Source organism: Tinamus guttatus, unplaced genomic scaffold, assembly GCF_059628265.1.
Source record: "Tinamus guttatus ecotype Peru unplaced genomic scaffold, ASM5962826v1 Tinamus_guttatus_pri_ptg000942l, whole genome shotgun sequence".
Lineage (NCBI taxonomy): Eukaryota > Metazoa > Chordata > Aves > Tinamiformes > Tinamidae > Tinamus > Tinamus guttatus.
In genome coordinates this window covers 485,424-503,865 of record NW_028289476.1, presented here as the reverse complement: position 1 = coordinate 503,865, position 18,442 = coordinate 485,424, and the positions used below count along the sequence as shown (strand labels likewise).

General features: G+C 48.9%; 1 protein-coding gene across 1 annotated transcript in view; it reads left to right on the top strand.

The window, feature by feature from the left end:
• BBS4 (Bardet-Biedl syndrome 4) overlaps nucleotides 1-18,442 on the top strand; it is a 28,730-nt gene that overhangs the window by 8,684 nt on the left and 1,604 nt on the right. Inside the window, exons 2-13 of the mRNA XM_010224267.2 lie at nucleotides 3,981-4,060; nucleotides 7,627-7,690; nucleotides 8,397-8,508; nucleotides 9,110-9,182; nucleotides 10,281-10,334; nucleotides 11,650-11,777; nucleotides 13,159-13,213; nucleotides 14,257-14,325; nucleotides 15,126-15,278; nucleotides 15,407-15,578; nucleotides 16,339-16,408; nucleotides 18,249-18,390. Of these exons, the coding sequence (XP_010222569.2) occupies nucleotides 7,663-7,690; nucleotides 8,397-8,508; nucleotides 9,110-9,182; nucleotides 10,281-10,334; nucleotides 11,650-11,777; nucleotides 13,159-13,213; nucleotides 14,257-14,325; nucleotides 15,126-15,278; nucleotides 15,407-15,578; nucleotides 16,339-16,408; nucleotides 18,249-18,390 (1,056 nt within the window). The 5' untranslated portion in view covers nucleotides 3,981-4,060; nucleotides 7,627-7,662. The remainder of the gene's footprint in view (nucleotides 1-3,980; nucleotides 4,061-7,626; nucleotides 7,691-8,396; nucleotides 8,509-9,109; nucleotides 9,183-10,280; nucleotides 10,335-11,649; nucleotides 11,778-13,158; nucleotides 13,214-14,256; nucleotides 14,326-15,125; nucleotides 15,279-15,406; nucleotides 15,579-16,338; nucleotides 16,409-18,248; nucleotides 18,391-18,442) is intronic.

Here is an 18,442-nt window from a genome sequence, read left to right as displayed (position 1 = left end):
AAATGTCTAACAGGAGAGCTACAAACCCGAGGTGGTTCTGGCGGGGGTTCCGCTCCAGTACCTTCCTCGCAGGAACGTCGGCAGGAAGACAAATCACACGGCCGCAAGCAGCCTGCGCCATCAATCACGGGGCCGTGAATTCACAAATCGCGTGGATTCCCTTCTGAATTCAATCCAAACACTTCAAAGGAGCTGGCGTGTCTCTTGACTGAGGTATTTAATCATATACTCGGTGCACTGCTCCCTGTTGCAGTCTCCTAATGAGACCAGACTTTTGTGAGCCCGGAAAAGAGGGCAGAAGATAATTATGCAAGTTCCGGACCCTTTGGAGTGTAGATAGCAAGTTTGGGGATAATTGCCTTTTCTTGGACTGGATTTGAGTAGATTGATTCACAGGAAATAATTTGATTTTTCTTGTTTCTTTCTCCCCACCGCTAGAAAGGCAGAAATCCACGAAAACCACAGCTTTTTCAAGCAGTAGTGCCCGTATCACTGCAGATGCTGCATTGTTTGTGGGGGCTCCGTGGAAGTGAAGAAAAACAGGTTTTCATGTGCAGTCACGTAGGAGGAACTTCTGAGGGTCCAGATATCAAGAAGGATGAAAAATTGCAGTGCAGGCACCTGCCAAACCTGCCACAAGTGCTCTTTTCCTCATGGGGACACCAAATTGAGCGGCCTTTGCGGTGCCCAGCTGCGACGGGACTGGTGCAGGCTGTAATGACGGAAGATTGCGGTGAAAAAAAGAACGACGTAGCTGTTAGGAGCATTGCGGGAGGCCCCTCGAGCAAGGGGCCAGACCTGTCCTGCCCTTGCTCTGCTCGGTGGCTGCACTTCCCCGGGCCCCAAAATGCCCAGGGACCCTTGGGGGACGAGCCCGCTTGGCCGGGGAGCAGCCGTAATGAAGATGAATGAGAGGACAGGAAGGAAAGGGTAAAGAAAAGCAAATGAAAATGGCTCTGGAGGGACTAACCTACATTCAATGTTTTTGTCTTGGAGGAAAAGAGAGTCCTGTAATAGTCCTTCCCACCCCGCTCCAGGGGGATCCTGTGTCTACTGAAGTACTGATTTCTTCCCAGTTTCTTTGCCCTTCCTCTCATCGCTCTGGAGGCTGCACACCAGCCTTGGTTCGGGGTGTTTACATTGGGGTTCTTCAGAGCTTTCTTTTCTTGCTGGTCTCCCTGCATCTGTTTGACTTTGTGAATTTTTGTATCTATTTGTGTGCAGATCACTTGGTATGTATGGATTGATCTAGATAGGTGTTTATAAAGGCATGAGCTGTTTAATCTGCCTTTTTCACACTTTTCAGCTGCGGTGCTAAAACCAAAGAGGAAAATACAAATAACAGCTGCTGTGTTTTCAATCGGGTTCGTTGCTATCTCCAAACAAGTTTTAGGGGAGTAAAAGCTCCAGTGTTTCCTCAATTTCAGCTTAGCTCAGTGGATTGAGAAGAGATGCAAATCTCGCTTATCTTGGGTGCCTGAAAATCGTTCTCCTCGGGCTGGGGGAACGTTGCGTTCTTTTTCCTCCCCTGCAGTGTCCTCAGCAGGAGCTTCCCTAGCGCAGGAGGTGGAATCACAGCGTCCCGCCAGTCGGAAAGCCCTGCAACGTCCCTCTCCTCCAGGATCGGCCAGGAGCGCTCGCAGCCCCTTGTTGCGCTGCCCCGCAAGGTTCCCATGTGCTTGCAGGCAGCTCGGTCTTTCCACCTCGCCTGGGGACACACACCAGCCAGCTAGCTCCTTTATGGGTGGGTTTTTTAAGGGTTTAATGGCACCTTTGCTGCTTTTTCACCTCTTGGTAAAACTTGCACTTCAACTTTGAGAGCACTTCAGGTTTGAGAGCAGGTCCCTGGGCATATCTGGAAGGTCTTCTGATTCTTCCCACTTTAAAACAACTCTTGTAGCTCGTAACCATATGGGACTTGGCTATTTTAAGCTGTATTACCAGCAGCAATGGTTGAATGGCACCATGAATTGCCATTGCCCAGTTGCCGTGAATGGCACCATTTGGTTGAATTGCCAATTTTTGCTATGGTTTGACCATAACTGCAATCCGGATGGTTATGTAGGGTTTGCAATGTCTGTGCTCAATGGTTCTGCTTGCAGAGGAGCATAGGACACGTTCTGGGGGATCTGGTTCCGTATTTTTCATTAGATGGTGACACCCGAGGAAGCGCACGGAGGGTCATAGGAGCCCGTGCTGCAGTTCATTTCTGGGGTCTGCAGTTGCTCTATTTGTCCTGGGAAAAGAAAGTTGTGTCAAATCCGGGCAGCCGTAATAACTTGCACAGGGAAGTCGTTGCAAATGTGAAAACAAATTAGGTAACCCCTGGCGGACTCCAGAACGGCCACCCTCCGGCCTGTGCTGAAAGGGAGGGTTTCACTCAATTCCTGGCTGCTGAGGTACCACTTTTAGCTCTTTCCTTGCAGTAAAACCATGGAGAAAGGGAGCACAAAACATCATCAGGGATCAAGCTCCTCCAATCTAGAAACTCACACATTCAATTGTTTTAGTTGGAAAGATCCAGTTATTACACACAGCAGGGTAGAATTTAAAAACATTTGGATCCCTGATCTTTGCATTTCTGTGAGTTTAACATATTTTAATGACTTTGGTTGGAATCTCATTTTTCTTGTTTTGGAGGGTAATTAAACCGTCTTTGTCAGGTATTTGAACTTGCATAGCTGATGTGTACACCTAAATCTCGACTTCATCCCAGTGCAAGTCTGGATAGGTGTTATAGAATATAAAGACAAAACCCTTTTCCTTTTTTTTCCCCCTGGTTTCTTAAAGTAGTTGAGGTGCCAGCCAAATCAATGTTAGCCATTTTTAAGTGCCCTCGTTGATGCTGTAGCGGGATGGAGAAAAACCCGGTGTGCTCGAGCGCTGCGTACGTGCTCCTAGCTGCAAGCGCAGTCCTTCAGGTAGTCGGAACTCACTGTTCCTTAAAGACAACGTATTTTGCACCAGAGGAGGTGGCCTGGAATGATTCAGCCCTCACTGCAGCAGCAGCAGAGTCGTTCTCAGTCTTTCTTGACCGGTGCCGGGGGTTTAACCGCTGCGCTGCGCGGTGGGTCGCAGCGAGGCCGGCGTTGCCGCGGAGTCGCCGCTCCTGCGGCGGGCTCTGCTCCGCGCTGCCGTCGCAATATTGCCTTGCAAGCAGGCAGCTTTTTTGCCTGTTGCTATAGTTACCGTGCAGCTCCCGGCACCCGAAGCGGGAGGCGAACACCGAGCAATGTGCTCTGAGCCCTGATGAAATGCGCAGCAGCGCGTTCAGCGCTGGAGCCCGGCGTGGACAGCACCCAGCAACACCCCCGTGTGAGCTGCTGTCATTGCTGCTGTGGCTGAAATCCTGGAGCACGAGGCCTTCTCCTGCACCACATCGAACACGTTTTCCTGCCAGTAGCTTCACGCCATCTCAGACCTGGGATGTGTCCTCATCCCCTCAGCGTTTCAGTGAGCTATGATTGACTTCTCTAAATTATTCACATCTTCCCTTGTGGTTTCAGAAAAGCAGCAACCCCAAATCTCTGCTAATACCTGACACCTTCTCTCTCTCCCCCAGAAGCTTCTTTTAAAGACGCTTGATTTTTCTGTCTCAGTTACCAACTGTGAATCCAACCCATTTTCCCCAAGCTGCTGCTTGTGTACCTGGAAGATCTAATCCCATCAAACCAGGGTTAGTTTGGACAACAGATGACTCAAGTTGTTCTAAGTAGTAGTTTTCTGTTTCCTATTAAGAGGTCTCCTCGGGGGCTCTGTTTTGAATGGTGCGTTTCTATCCATCAATTTGAAATGTCTCCTTGGGAAACGAAGTGGGCACTAACGATACAGCTCTTCTCCATGCTCCGAGTCTGCTGAGTGCAACTGCAGTTCTCGAATTAGTTGCATTGCACTTGGCAGGTTAGAAAACTCGCGTGTGCTGTGCTCGAGTTCTCTACTGACCACTGATTTAGTGTTTTCTGCTCATGTTTTACACGTAGAGCCGGAGTTACCACTCCTGGAGAGAAACAACTGGCTGATCTATCTGCTCTACGTTCGCAAAGACTTTGACGCATGTAAGGTAAGAGCCACTTTTGAGACGTGGTCGTTTGTCTGCTCCGAGCTGAGCAGTGGTGCTAAGAGTGTCAGTGGGACTTCTCCTTTCTTCAGAAATCTCTGCACACCCAATGTAATGTCCCAAGTCTGAAGTTAGTCCGGGTCCTAACCATGCTCTCTCCTGACTTCTCTTTTTAATAGAAAATGCAACTGAAATAAGGGTCAAAATGACAGTAACTGAATTCTCAGCTACATTCAGGTCTCAAAATTGCAGTTCTCTAGAGCTACCAATGAACTCTTTATGTCTTTAGAAGTGGAAAAACATTAGAAGAATTGCAGACCTCTCATGCTCCAGCTGTCAGAACAGTCTTCCCAACTGATTATAACTCAGTTGCATAGTTCAGAGTCTACAGAGACACTATGAAAAACACTTCAGTTGAGTAAAACATGTTTATACCGAGTGTGAGAAAAGGTCTTGGCTTTTCTTGAGTGAGATGTGTTCCTTTTACACATGATCTGTTGTAGCCTTTCAGTTTCTTCTGGTTTTGGACGATAACTTGGAAATGGTTGTTGCTTGGGAACTGCGGTGGTAAGTGAGATAAGGAAATGGCAAGCCTGTTCAGTACTGTGTTTTCCTGGCAAAATGCACACCAGCTATTAAAGGTGATCCGCTAATGGGCAGGAGAAGGAGAAAAAGAAGTTACCTTCCTGGTTCTGCATCTTGCAAAGAAGATCTGAAGGGATTATTTTCCTTCCAAGAGAGCAGGATTGGTCCAGACTTGTCTTTTCTCTCTGTTGGAAAATTCCTGGGGCTGCTTAGGAAAGTGGCAGGCCAGAGGAAATTCATTTAGGTCTTAATTAATGGAGCTGGAGGGTAGTATCCTTGGCAGAGCGATTTCCTCTCAGGTCTTGGTTTAAATAGATATAAACAAAAGCTATAATTAGCAGTCTAAATGGAAAATTGCTTCCATTTTCTGTTGATGTGTCTGCATTTCCTCGGCCTCTCATTTTGTGATTTTACTGGCTTTGAGATCAGATGAGAGTGCAGAAAAGATGCCCAGTTCAGGACAACAGAAAATAACCAAGCGGATGATGTAAAAGGAGCATTGACCTCTCCAGGCCTTTATTAGTCACTAAAGGAACCAGGAAAGGGTAAAAAAATCTAGAGAATACACTGAATAGTCCTTTCCTTGGCAGACCAGTTTTGCAGCAGTAGCTGTGCAGCCCAAAGGCTCTAATAGGCAGCAACCTACTGGTTTATATTGGAGCCTCAGGGCTCTCCAAAATGCTTTTTCCATAACCTTGCGAGAGTTTGGCACCAGATCCACCACTTGCAGAGAATCCCCTGCCCTTTTGGGCAGATGTTGGACTTGTCTCAGGGAAGGCAGGATCCTAAAAGAGCCTGGGATCCTTCTGCAGGCACTGAGCAGTGACAGGGTGTCCGAAAGGCAGTTCGGATCTCGGGGCTGGACCCGCTCTGCTCCCCGGCGTCCTGTGAGCTTGCGACGCCAACCTGCATGTCCCTGTGTATGGGGATCAACCCTGGCATGTCCCAAACGTGCTTCCAAAGAGGCATTGCTGCTCTGCCAGATGGCTTTAATTTCTGTAAACTCATTGATTTCAGTAGAGTTTGACCATTCCCTAAAAACCATTACTGCTTTTAAGACCTCAGGTTTTGCTGGGTCTCCTTTTCCGCTCCCTGCTTCGTTCCACTTCTCCCTAATATGATTCTTAAAATTCCCATGTTTGTCCGTGCCGTAAAAGGCCAAGCTAGAACCGCCTGCTTCTTACCCTTGGCTCCCCCAGGCAACAGGGTTAAATTAGAGCTTTCACAGTCCCATTTCTGTGTCTGCTTTGGTGTCGCCAAGTTTTAGCAATCGATGCTGCTCCGTTTGGCATGAGGATGACAAGGGGGAGAGGAGAGGGACAGACCCTGCTAACCAGCAAGCGTCACTCACCTCTAGCCTTCACATGCAAAGGCAAGAAGCTGCACAGACTGCTTTGTAGCTTCACTTCCAGTTCTTCCCCCTGTTTTTTTCCCGACAGAAATCCTCTGCTCCTGTGATGGGTGAGGAAGGAATTGCTAAAATTACCAGCTGCTTTTAATTAATTAAAATCGCTCCTTGTTTTTTGGTCTCCTGCCAACACATCTAAATTCTGTCAGCAAGTTAAATAAACTTAGGAGGAAAAGCTGGGATTCCAGATTGTATTTCTCAGCGCAAACCTTGCGCTGTGGGTTTTTTTGTCATTGTTTTCTTAAAGGCTTAAAGAATTAATCAGAAATCGTTAAGTGATAGCTCTCTGTTGCTCTCTCTTCCTCCGAGAGACTGATACGGTGTAGTTGGAACAACATAGGGCATCCGTATCCCGAAAATTTGTCATTTAGGAACATCTGATGGTGATGCCTGTAAGGCTAAAACGTGGATGGACTCTGGTGAGAGATCAGCAGGAACAGATCTGAGGGGAAGCGCAGCCTGGAGCTGTTTTTCCTTTTCCTTTCTCCATCACCCGGCTTGGCTTTTCCGTGCTGTGCCGTAGGGGCAGTTTTCCCCCTGGCTCTCCCCTGGGCGGGAGCAGGGGACATGCAGGCGGAGGAGCACAAATCAGCCTGGACGAACGTCCTTTGCCGTCGCCTTGGGAGCCAAGGAAGCAGAGATGATGTGTTTGGGTCTTGGCCCGCAGCCCCCCAGAAGTCACTGCTTTTATTATTTCACATCATGTGCAATTATAGACTATAGCAAACAACCCCCAGCACCCAGGGGTTGCTGCACTAGGAGGCCAGCGAGAATTTGCATTTTCATCCTTGTTTTTCCTCCCCTTTCCCCTATGTGCGTCATTTGGGCGTTGGGCTCTCCTCGACTCAGCTGCCGTTGCTCCCATTCAATTTATTTCTCCACAAAGGGGCTGGAGTCGATGTCCTTATCAGCCTGGGATGTTTGCAGAGATTCCTCATGGTATTTTCCCCAAGTCATATTTAATTATCTTCGCTAATAGGAAGGAGCAGAGAAATGCTAACAGGGCTGCGGCGTTCCTGGCACAGGGCCCTGCACAAATTGGGGCTGAGTTTGCACTGTTAGGCTCAGCGTTGCAGTCGCCCTGTGCCCATTCCGGTGCCTTTATTATATGTGGCATTTATTTGGGTGGGTTTATTTATTTATTTTCAGGCTTGACAAATCTGTGTTCTCTTACAGTGGAAGTATCCTCTGCTGCCTTGGAGAGGCAATTAAATTATTCCTTTTGAAAAGAAGGGGGAAAAGGACATTTATGTTCCTCTCTGTGCCATTGCTAGGAACCAGAGCCAGTCACATTCTGCCCAAAACTTCACACACTTAGTTAAAAAATTGACATTTGTTAATGAGTGAGATCTATTTGCACAAATCTCTACACTTGAAACAACCTCTCTCTTTTATTTCCTTTTTTAAACAATTATAAGCTGACCACTCTTATAGGACTTTCATACATATCGCAAAAACTAGCTGCAAGTTCTATTTTAATACAGACTTTTCCGAGCACAAATTCTGGTGGTGTGATTGTCCTCTTGGCCGTGTCCCGTGTGACTCCACGTGTCCTTTGTGTGTTAACGTGTTGCAGGCACTCATCAAGGAGCAGCTGGAGGAATCTCATGGAATGTGTGAATATGCCGTGTACGTTCAAGGTACGTTCCCGAGGCCTCTGCAAGTCACGGGAGGTTTTTTGCTGCACCAAGTTATTTCTGGGTTCAGATACAGTGAGCAATCAGAAGGGGGAACAAATGAAGGAGAAAGGTACAAAATTCATACTAAAAAATACATTTTTGACCTTTCTCTGCTTGCTGTGTCGAGTTTGGAAATTCAGGATTATCCCAGGAACGTACAAATTGCTTTTTCTGTTTTCTCCTTATTGTTGAATTTGTCCTTGGTTCATCGTTGCGTTAGGGACTCCTGGCTTTTAATGTGCTGATATTTGATCAGGTTGTGTTTGAATGCCATGACTGTGACACAGATGCTCGGTTCCTGCAGGAGTGCCGTGCCTTAGGTGCCACTTCCCTCACTGCCATCCTTAAGGACGGTCCTTGTCTTCCCGTCCTGCTCTCCGTCCTCTAAGCCAGTCTCCCGGGGTGAGGACAGTTGAGGTTTGTTGGCCAAGGATGTTTTGCAGGAGGAGAAACGCAGGCTGTACCTGAACGAGCAATTGGCCAGGGTTTAAGGCTGCCCTTGCTCGGAAGAACAGACGTTTCCGAGCAAGCACTAGTGCTTTAGGTGCCTTTTCCTGCTCTTTCCTCCGCCCGGGGGTGCTGCGGAGGCAGAGGAGCACATGCGCGTTATTTCCGTGTATTTCCCACCGCTAGTGGACTAAGCTGCCCGATGCGTGTTGTCTTGCAGCTCTCATACTTCGCTTGGAGGGGAAAATTCAAGAATCCCTTGAACTTTTTCAGACGTGCTCCATTCTGAACCCTCGAAGTGCCAACAACCTCAAGCAAGTGGCGCGGTCGCTGTGAGTAGAGTTTTACTGCTTCTCCTGGCCGGGCCACCCAGCACCTCCCATGCTTTGCATTTCTCCCCGGCTTCGAGTGAGATCCTGGGCTGCTTAATTCTGAGCACGCTTCCTCCTTATCAACACTAGAGCTGATCTTCAGAAGCGTGGGCCAGCCTTAAAAGCAGAATCTCTCTTATCTGCCCGGCTGCTATTGTGGTATTTATTAATTTGGGTTTCAAGTGAGAGGTAGCACACGGATTCCTGGGGGCAGAGCAAAGGGGCTTAGCTGATTTCAGCTCTGTGCCTGTCCTTGCTGGCTCCTTTCCATCTCTCGAGTGATTTCTCGATTTGCTTTCGATCCCCTGGCTCTTTCCTTTGGGACAAGGGCAGGTTGCAGAGATTTACTCCTTACCTCTGGGGTGCTGTGAGGGAGCCCTCACACCTCACAGGTGTGAGGACCTTGGCCTTGAGAAGGAGCAGTGCCGGCGTGTCACTCGGAACAGAAACTTCTCATGGCTTCTCATGCAGTCCTGGGGGAACTGGCAGATAGCATCAGTTCTTACTGGCAAAGGGGACAGTGTTTGCACAGGAAAAAGTAAAATTTGAAATACTTTCACAGGTTTCTTTTGGGGAAACACAAGGCAGCCATTGAAGTGTACAATGACGCAGCTAAGCTCAATGAACAGGACTGGGTAAGTGTATCAGTAAGTTGCAGTTTTTTATAGCATATGGATATCTCAAATTTGCAGCAGGAGGAGGTGAGCTCGTGGCTTCTGGTTTAGATCACAGGCACAGGGTATCATTTCTACCTGCAGAAACGCCCACGTAGCCTCAGGGCACAAACAGAGCCCCCTACAACATGCCAGAGCTTTGTAGAGTGTTGCTGTTAGCATGGCCATATGTAGTTCCTGGAGCTAGGTTTCTTTATGGAAAGCATGGGAAGCTGCTCCCCCTTTGGAAACCCTCCGTTATCATTAAAACTTGCTTGAGTTTTAATGAAGTTTGAGTTTGCATTAGCAGGGTCCTTTGGTAATGCAAAAGACTGTTGAAAGTGGAAGTTTCCTTTTAAAGGTCAAAGCTGTCTAAATTGATGAAGCAGTGAAACTTTTACCAGAATAGAAACAAGAAACTAATGAGCCGTGCGTTTCTACTCCCCAAAATGTAGCAGGGTGAGGAAGATGGCATGTAGCTTGTCTATAAAACTCTTGGCAATGAGCTGGAAGTGTGATTTGTTCCCTGCAGTGTCACTAGAGTGTTTAGGATGCCAAAGCGTTTTTCCTAGTGTGTTGCAAGCACAATGAGGATGCCATAGGGATAGCAGCCCTTTTGGTGCCCAGCTTCTGTTTCAGAAAGCTTGGCCCATTTTCCAGCGTGTGGCCAGCTAGGTGCAGTACTGTGCATATCCAGTCTGCCTCCCAGTGGGCCCCCCATAAGGGCAGGTTGTGTCAGCTTCAGAGATCTCACTGGGAATCAATTTGCATCCCAGCAAAGAAATGGATCTTTGCTCCTTGCTCCCTTAAGAGACTGTCCTCACCTCTCTGCTTTTATCTCACGGCTCTATAGTCTTCCCTGTGCAATGAGGCTGCAGGTTCGTGAAGTGCCTTGCTCTGTGGATATATTTGGACATAGAGCTATTTGTGTTACAAAGCAAGAAGAGCATGGGCAGGCACTGGGATGTACCCCGTGCAGGGCAGTGGTGGCTGTTACTGTCTTTGCAGGTTACCCAGCACATCCCTCAAACCTCATGCTGATTTGCATTTTTTTGGTTCGTTTCTTGTTTGTGCATCCAGGAGATCAGCCACAACCTGGGTGTGTGCTACATGTACCTGAAGCATTTCAACAAGGTAACGCAGTGCTCGCCTCGCCTGCCTGGCAAACGAGAGGGAGGGTTGCAGAATTTTCGCTCTTTTTGGTAGTGCAAAGTGGATCAGCAATAGTGAGAGGAATCATGGAAGGTTTGTGTGTCAGTTTGACAATTCTGAAGGAGCAAAATTTGGATCTTGTCAACTGCTTAAACCGCTCTGCCTCGTGCAGGGAGCTTCCTGGGATTGAAGGAGACTTTGCAGACCTTCGGCTGGCTCCAGAGAGAGGACTTAGAGGTTCTGCTTGCTGTCGTCTGTCCCCTCCCTCCATGGAAAGGATTCGCTCTGTGTCTGCAGCTCCTTTTGGCCCAGGCCGGGGCAGAGGCTGTAAAGGAGCACAGTCACGGTCACGCTGCTGCCTCCTTGGGAGGGAAGGACTTGTAGGGAACTTGCAGTGGAGTTTTGGTGCCTATTCTACATATGGCAATCCCAGCTCTTCCCTTAACCCTTCCTGGGCGCTTGTGAGGAGCGCTGAGTGGGCTCTGATCGCATAGGGTAAGGGAAAAATTGGCATTTAGAAAAACTCCAGTCCCAGTTTGGCCCATTGGCTCTGCAGCACTGCAAAGCAAGAAGCTCTGTAGTACAGGTTTGTACTTGGGATTTATCACATTCATTAATGTCTTCCATATTGCCTCCTACTAATTTCTTGGCTGTCCCACAGACCTATAATGGTCACCTGAGCACAAACACATGCTCAGTACTTTCCTGAGGGCCTCTGCAATACAAGGAAGCTCATGGAGGTGATTTGGGCTTCTTAGTAGTTGCTGGTAGCAAACACTTAGTATTGCAGAGCTGCTTTCCTTTGTCAGCATTATTCTTGCTAAAGTACCCTGTATGCAAAAGCAGCACCAATTTCTACTGTCCCGCAGGCTTGGCCTGGGGCAGCGAGAGAAGGACGTGCTTGGAAGTGTCTCCTCTTGGAGGGCATCGGCGTGCACCTGGCAAGCTGATCCACTGCTCTTGTTTGCTTGGCAGCCCTGCTTATTGCTGGAATAAGCATTTTAGAAGGAAAAGAACCTAACAAATCTGGAGCAGCCCTCAAACCAAACTAATCCAAGTACAGGAGCGGGCAGGTCTCTGCTCCTCTCTGCCCCAGGTCTCTGCCCCTCTCTTCCCTTCCAGCTTGGCTGGAAGCGTTGAGCGTTGCGTCCCGCTGCTGCTCCGAGCCTGTGGCTCCCGGTGCAGAGCTTGTCTTGGCCACGAGGCCGCGTTCCTCTGCTGCGTGCCGGCTGCTGGGGGTTGCTCCAAGGCTCGCTGTGATCACCAACGCTTTTCCTCTCTGTGGTTGTGTGTTTAGGCACAAGACCAGCTCAACAGCGCCCTGGAGCTCAACAAACATGAGCTGACTTACATGATGCTGGGGAAAATTCACCTCTTGGAAGGAGAGACTGATAAAGCCCTTGAAGTCTATAAGAAGGCAGTAGAGTAAGATTATATCGTTGTTCTTATCTGCCCGTGTCCCAGACTGTGCCAGGAGAAATTCGATTGGTGTCCCAGATCCCAGCTGAGGACAGAAATGCATTATTAAAAAGCTAATGGTAATTATAGTGTCTCTGTGCAAATTTGGCACTAATGGGACCTCTTTGCTGTCTCTGCTCTCAGCTGTACCCTCCTTGTGTTGACAGTGTCATAGAAGGAGGTGCCTGTTTGAAGGTCTGCCAAGAAGGGGAAAGCAAACGGATGGAGGTGCTTGGGAGCAAACATGTCCAACACTGACTTTTACGTCCTAGGGCTGTTTAGACCAAAAAGATCTAGCCCTGAGTGTCAGAGTTCAGTTGTTGGGTTTCATGGACTGAATTCACCTGAAGTAGTTTGTGTTCGAGTTGATGGAGCAGAGATGGGCGGCTGCACTCTGAGATTCTCCAGCCTGTGGGTGTTTCTCAGTCCTGACCCAGCTTCTTTCAGGGCCTTTCTGAGCACAGCTTGACATCTGACTCATCAGGGATTTGGGGAAGTGGCTTTATAATGTGGACAAACACTAAACAAAAGTAGGTTGGCCCTAACCACACGGTTGCCAGAAGCCAGTGGATAATGTCCGTTTTGTACTTGCCCTTTTCACATGCTTTTTCCTTAAGCATCCGCTTTTGGCTGCTGTCTGTCAGTATACTGTGTTCACCTAGAATGCTTATTGTGGAATTAATCCTTGCCAAGTATTTTACTGGGTTTCCGTTTCTTGTCTCCATGCCTCCCCTTTCCTGCCTTCTTCCTCGCATCTGCTTGGATTCTCTTTTTTTCCCCTCATCTGACTATTACATTTTGTCTGCTCTCACCTGCTCTAGGATGGTCTGTGGCTACTGCCTGTTTCTGTAACACCAGTTTTAGTTCTGGTTCTGGTTTAACGGGGCCTGTGTGATTGTGAATATTATTACACTGTGTCAGGCTTGAGCTCACCTTGCAGCCGTGACATGAAAACTCGGTCCTGTCACGGTGACCGTGGCTGTGAGTGTGCGGCTTTTGTGTGTGTGTGCATTTCTTTAGCCTTGTTTCGTCCATTTATGTCTTTGCCTGAAAGCTCCTGGGAACGGGGATGCTCTTACGAGTGTGAGTATTCAAGAAAATCCCGTTGTTTTTTTGCACCTCCATTGGCCTGTATTGTAAAGGCTGCTTCCCAGAACTCTCGTGGCCTCTGTCAAGATGTCGCATTGTTCAAAGGACGTCCCCATGGTGAAAATTGTCCTGATGTTTGGGTTTAATAACAGTGAATTTCCTGGGGTGGTACTAGTATAGCTGGGCATAAGAATCCCATATTCTGCACTGTATCTTGTCCTAGAAGAAGCAATGCAGCTCTTTGGCTTTTGTATTGCAGATTTTCTCCGGAGAACACAGAGCTCCTTACGAATTTGGGGTTACTCTACCTGCAGGTACTGAGAACTGTTAGCTATTGTATGGGCTTACTGACTTTCAAAATGATTTAAGTTTGATTTTAGCATTAATTCCTATGTACCCTTATATGAGCTTCACACCTTTCTGTAAAGGCCGTGTCTGACGTGACAGAACGTGCTTTTCTGTGTCTTCTTTTTTCCATTTTACTGCTAAAAGGAAGTTGATTTCATGGAATTGAGCCAGAGCTAGAATTCTGTTCGGCAGCTGCCCTAATTCTGTTGCAAACCTTCCAGGTACAATCAAACATGACTGGTCATTAACTTGCTATCTCTAGCAGGAGCCCAGCAAGTTGTGCTCCTAAAAGTAGCCAGGAAATTGTTAGTGCACCTAATGCACCTTAGAAAAAAATCCAGAATGATTTAAATAACAAAAGATTGCTCATCACTCGGCTCTGTGAAGTGCATGTGAAGGACCATCTGTTTATTCAGTGTAATCGCTGGAGTGAAAAAATGGACTTTTCATTAATTTCTATGACCAAGAAAGACACCAGTAGGCACAATTTTGTCTAGTCAGACTGGTACAATTCCGGCATGACTCCAATGAAACCAGTAAGATTGAAGTGATTTTGAGTAGCCACGTGCTCACATATGTGCATAATCCTGCCACTAATGTTTGCAGCCCATCAGAAGGTTGCAAGAAGAGTGCAGAGCATCCTGAGGAGTGAGAACATTGTGGTCATCAAGGATGTGCTGAGCAGTTTGTAGTTTCTCTTCTGAAAGAGATTCAGGAGCAGAGGAACGTCAACCCAGAGTTCCCTCCTGTATAGGAATGTCACAGTGCAAATGTAATAGAAACCTTGGTTTTGGTCAGAACAGTGAAGTTCATTAAGTAAAATTGATTTTTAGGCTCTGCTTTATGAATTATTAATCAAGAATGTGTGTGTCTAATAGGAGCAATATAAAACTTACCCTTCTGAATCCTAGCTTTAGTTGAAGTGGAAGTTCTGGTCTCCAAAAAGCAGGTTTGTCCCTCCACAATCCCCTGTTCCTTAATTTCTGATCCTCATTTACTTCTTTCCCAGCTTGGGGATTACCAGAAGGCTTTTGAACACCTTGGAAACGCGCTTACTTATGACCCCACCAACTACAAGGTACTGTGAGGGCTGGAAAAGAACCAGCTGAATGATGATGCGATACATCTTAAAGCTCCTTTCCAGGCTGGGGAGCTGAGCCTGGCATCCAGGTTCAGTTCCTGAGTTGGAAACGGCTTCCCTTTTTAGGCATGTTGCTTCATTTCACTGCCTCATTTTCCTTGAGCAATGCGGAACGCGGAGGAGTGTGCTTGGCACGTGATACATGAATGCAACCCAAATGTTATTGTGAAAACACCTTGACACTTCCAAAATTGGTCACTGTGAAATATCGAAGTGACTTAAGTAGCTTACTGTGGTTTGAATACAGTGTGTTGCAGTCCCTTGCTCTTCTCTGTAGGCCTGTTCCTGTTAGTTTGCAGTATGGAGCAGTGGCTGTGAACTGGGCGAGCTTTGCTGCATACGTCTCACTCGTGTGTATTTTAATCCCTAGTTAACTTGCACCAGGGCTCTTTCCAACCGTATGGTTGATAAAAAGAAACTGCCAGTGTGTAGATCTTCTCAAAGACTCAGGAACCCTGCAAGCTCCTGGTGTCACCCCAAAACGTACCCTGAGCGCTATTTCCGAGACAGTTATGATCCAAATATGCAGTACTGGAAGGAGGGGATTCCCTCCTGTCCGCTGTAGTGTCCTGCTGTACATTGGGAGGCTCTAGAGGCCCCGTCTTGGCAGCTGCTGGGAGACGCCTGAACAAGACGTCTCTTCCCGAGGTGCTTTCAGACGAACCTCCCTGCCCCGTGGCCTCCTTGCGCGCGTGGCGGGACGCAGGTCCCCAGCTGTGCTCTGTGCTTCTCTCCAGGCCACGCTGGCAGCGGGCAGCATGATGCAGAGCCACGGGGACTTTGATGTGGCCCTCGCCAAATACAAGGCGGTCGCCAGCGCCGCGCCCGAAAGCCCCCCGCTGTGGAACAACATTGGAATGTGCTTCTTCGGCAAGAAGAAATACGTAGCAGTAAGTAGCCCGTCTCCTTATCTTTTTTCCCCTTTTCCATCGGTGGTGAACTGTATGTAAGAACAAGAGTCCTGCTGTGGCCGAGACGGGAGCGCTGCGTTACCACACGCTGTTCTTCCTTTCTGAAGGCCATCAGTTGCCTGAAGCGAGCAAACTACCTGGCTCCCTTTGACTGGAAGATCCTCTACAATCTGGGCCTGGTGCACCTCACGATGCAGCAGTACGCGTCCGCTTTCCACTTCCTCAGCGCTGCCATCAGCTTCCAGCCCAAGATGGGAGAGCTCTATATGCTCCTGGCAGGTACACAGCGCTCTGTTAGCCACACCCGGACTGCACCCAGCCTAGGGGATCATAGATTCATAGAATGTTTAAGGTTGGAAGGGACCTCTAGAGGACATCTAGTCCAACCTCCCTGCACACACAGAGCACGTGGCACAGGACTGCCTCCAAGTGAGTCTTGAAGATCTCCAGAGAAACAACCTCTGTGGGCAGCTGTTCCCGGGCTCTGTCACCCTCACTGTTAAGAAATTTTTCCTTAAGTTCCTGCGGAACTTTTGGTGTTTCAGCCTGTGGCCATTACCTCTAGTTCTGTCAGTGGCCACCAGTGAAAAGAGGCCAGCACCATCCTCCTCACTGCCTCCCTTGAGGTACTTACAGACACTGATGTAACACCTCAGAGAGAAGCTTGGGCTGAAACAAGCAAATATGGGCCAAATGCTGGACTGAGGAGCTGTTCCCTCCTAGGCATTGTGAATAAAAGTGCAGTGAGATTCAGACTAGCCATTGGAAAAAGCTTCAGTCTATCCCTGAAGTTTGGTGCTGGAATAGATTGCTGTAGGGAAGGGTGTGCAACCCCAGCACTGGCGAGTTGTGCGCTCAAGCCGGACAAATATCCACCAGAGTGACCTGAGGAAAGGTGCTCCTGGCCTGGGCAGGACTGTCTGGACAGCCCTGCCGGGCATCTTCCACTCTTGTTCGTTTTATGATTTAACAACACTCCAAATCATCTCGAGTCCCTGCGGTGCATGAACATCTGTGCGTCCGTTCTGTTTTGGTACAGTTGCTCTGACAAACCTGGAGGACATTGAGAATGCAAAACTCTCCTATGAGCAAGCTGTGGCCCTGGACAAGTAAGTCTTAAATGTACCTATTGGCTGTTAGATCAAATTTCTTCTCCCTTTACGTGGTTTTCTTTGCACACTTTGTCCCTCTGTCCCCTTCTACCCTGCGTGACTCATAAGAGGGGGATATTTTTATGCTTAGAACTGTGCAAATCGCTGGCTAAAAACTTTTCAAGGGTACAGGCCAGCTCAGAAAAAAGCGGAAGGGAGATCTTGTTTTGGACCAACCCAAAGCTGATTTTTATTTTGTTATTTGTACAGTGAGTCAGTGATAATGATTTTGGATTCCAGGTCTTCTTCTGGTTGAGATTGATACCAAATGGAGCAGGTTCAATAGAAGAAAAAGAGCGTTCCCAGAATATTCTGCACGTGGCACGAGCTGAGGGGACTCTGCTGAGAGCAGAGCCGTGCGGCGGGTCCTGGGAATGCACCTTTCCCTCTGCACTGACCACTGCGAGGGGCCAGGAGAAAATACTTGAGATGGTCCCTTTTCCTCTCGATTTTTTGTGGCTACATCCGTGTTCCCGCAGGCTTTCTTTGCTGTGGTGCGGATGAAGGAGCTGTGTCCGCTTTCACAGCCATAAATTCTTGGATAGTGACGCTGGGACGTTGGGCACGGGTGCCACGCTGGGGTCTGGAAGGGGAAGTATCTGGGGAAAATCTCTTAAAAAGATGCCAGCTGCTCCTCTTGGTGCTGGTTTTCAGCTCGTAGTTGCCCTTTCTTTCTGTGATTATTTACATTTTTTGGTGGTTGTGTCGCTTTCCAGCTCGGGAAGGAGAATTAGTTTGAGAGGTTTCAATCAGTTTTAAAGCTGCTATTCCCAATTTTCCATGTGATCTTGTGTGGTCTTGTGCCAACTTTAGAGGCACTTCCTTGGCTTTTTGCTGCCTTTTGTTTTTCACACGGTGCTTTGCTTTGTCAAAGAGAGCTGGGGAGGTGTTGATCTTTTTCCTGCAGGCGCAGCTTCTCCGTTAAGGGAGACCTGATGGTTATCAAGGCTGTAGCTTCTTCCTAACAGTCCTCTTCGTCAGTGCGCTGTCATGTAACTTGCAGGAATTGCTAGTCCCGGCCTGCAGGTGACACTTGGTGCTTCCCGAGCAGCGCTAGCGGACCGCATCCCTTGTGCGCTTCCAAGGAGAGGCGGCTCCAGAAGCCTCATCCCTCCGCATGGCTCCGGCGCCGCTCGGCTGCTGCAGCCCGGGGTGGCTCCGGCTCTCTCTGCCGCGCTCCAGGAGAGGGCAGCAGTCCCTCGCTCGGGGACAGCGTCCCTCCATACCCGAACTGGCCTCTCTGCAGGGGTCCCTGGCTAAGCCCTCCTCTCCTGATGTTCTCCTGGTGCCTTTCCTCTGCTCTGGCCCCTGGGATCCAGAAGGAATCCTTCCAGGCCGGGAGCAGCGGCCGCCTTGCATTCCTTTCCCTCCTGAAGGTATTAGAGAGGCATTTTGCAGGACGTGGCCCAGGAATGGTCAGCGCATTCTGTGGGGTGTGCGGACACCTAGAGAAGGGCCGGGCGGCTGAGGGCTTTTGGCACATCCACACAGCCAGGGCAGTCCCCTCGCTCCTTCCCTCGGGCAGAGTTTGCTCCCGCTCCTGGCTCTGCCAGGCGAGTGCCTGCCCTGGCTTTGTGCAACCCAGTGAAGACCGGGTGCTCTGGGAAGGAGCAGAGTGTCTCCTCCCTTCTGAACAGTCCGTGCGCGCGCGCTCCTGCGTCGATGGGCAGGCAGGGGCAGTTGGCTGTGCAGCGAGCCGAGCTGCAGGACCACGGCACCTCCAGGTGCTTGGGCCCACCTCCGCATTGCTCCTGTCGGGGTAAGTTTTCTTATCCTGTATCCTGTGTGTTTGCTGCAGGAGCAACCCCCTCGTCAACCTCAACTATGCTGTCCTGCTCTACAACCAGGGGGACAAGAAGGGAGCCCTCTGCCAGTACCAGGAGATGGAGAAGAAGGTCAATGTGCTGAAGGAGGGCGGCACTCCCGACTTTGACCCTGAGGTACGTGCCCAAGAGTCACGTAGGAGCCACATTAAGGCTGGCAACAAATGAG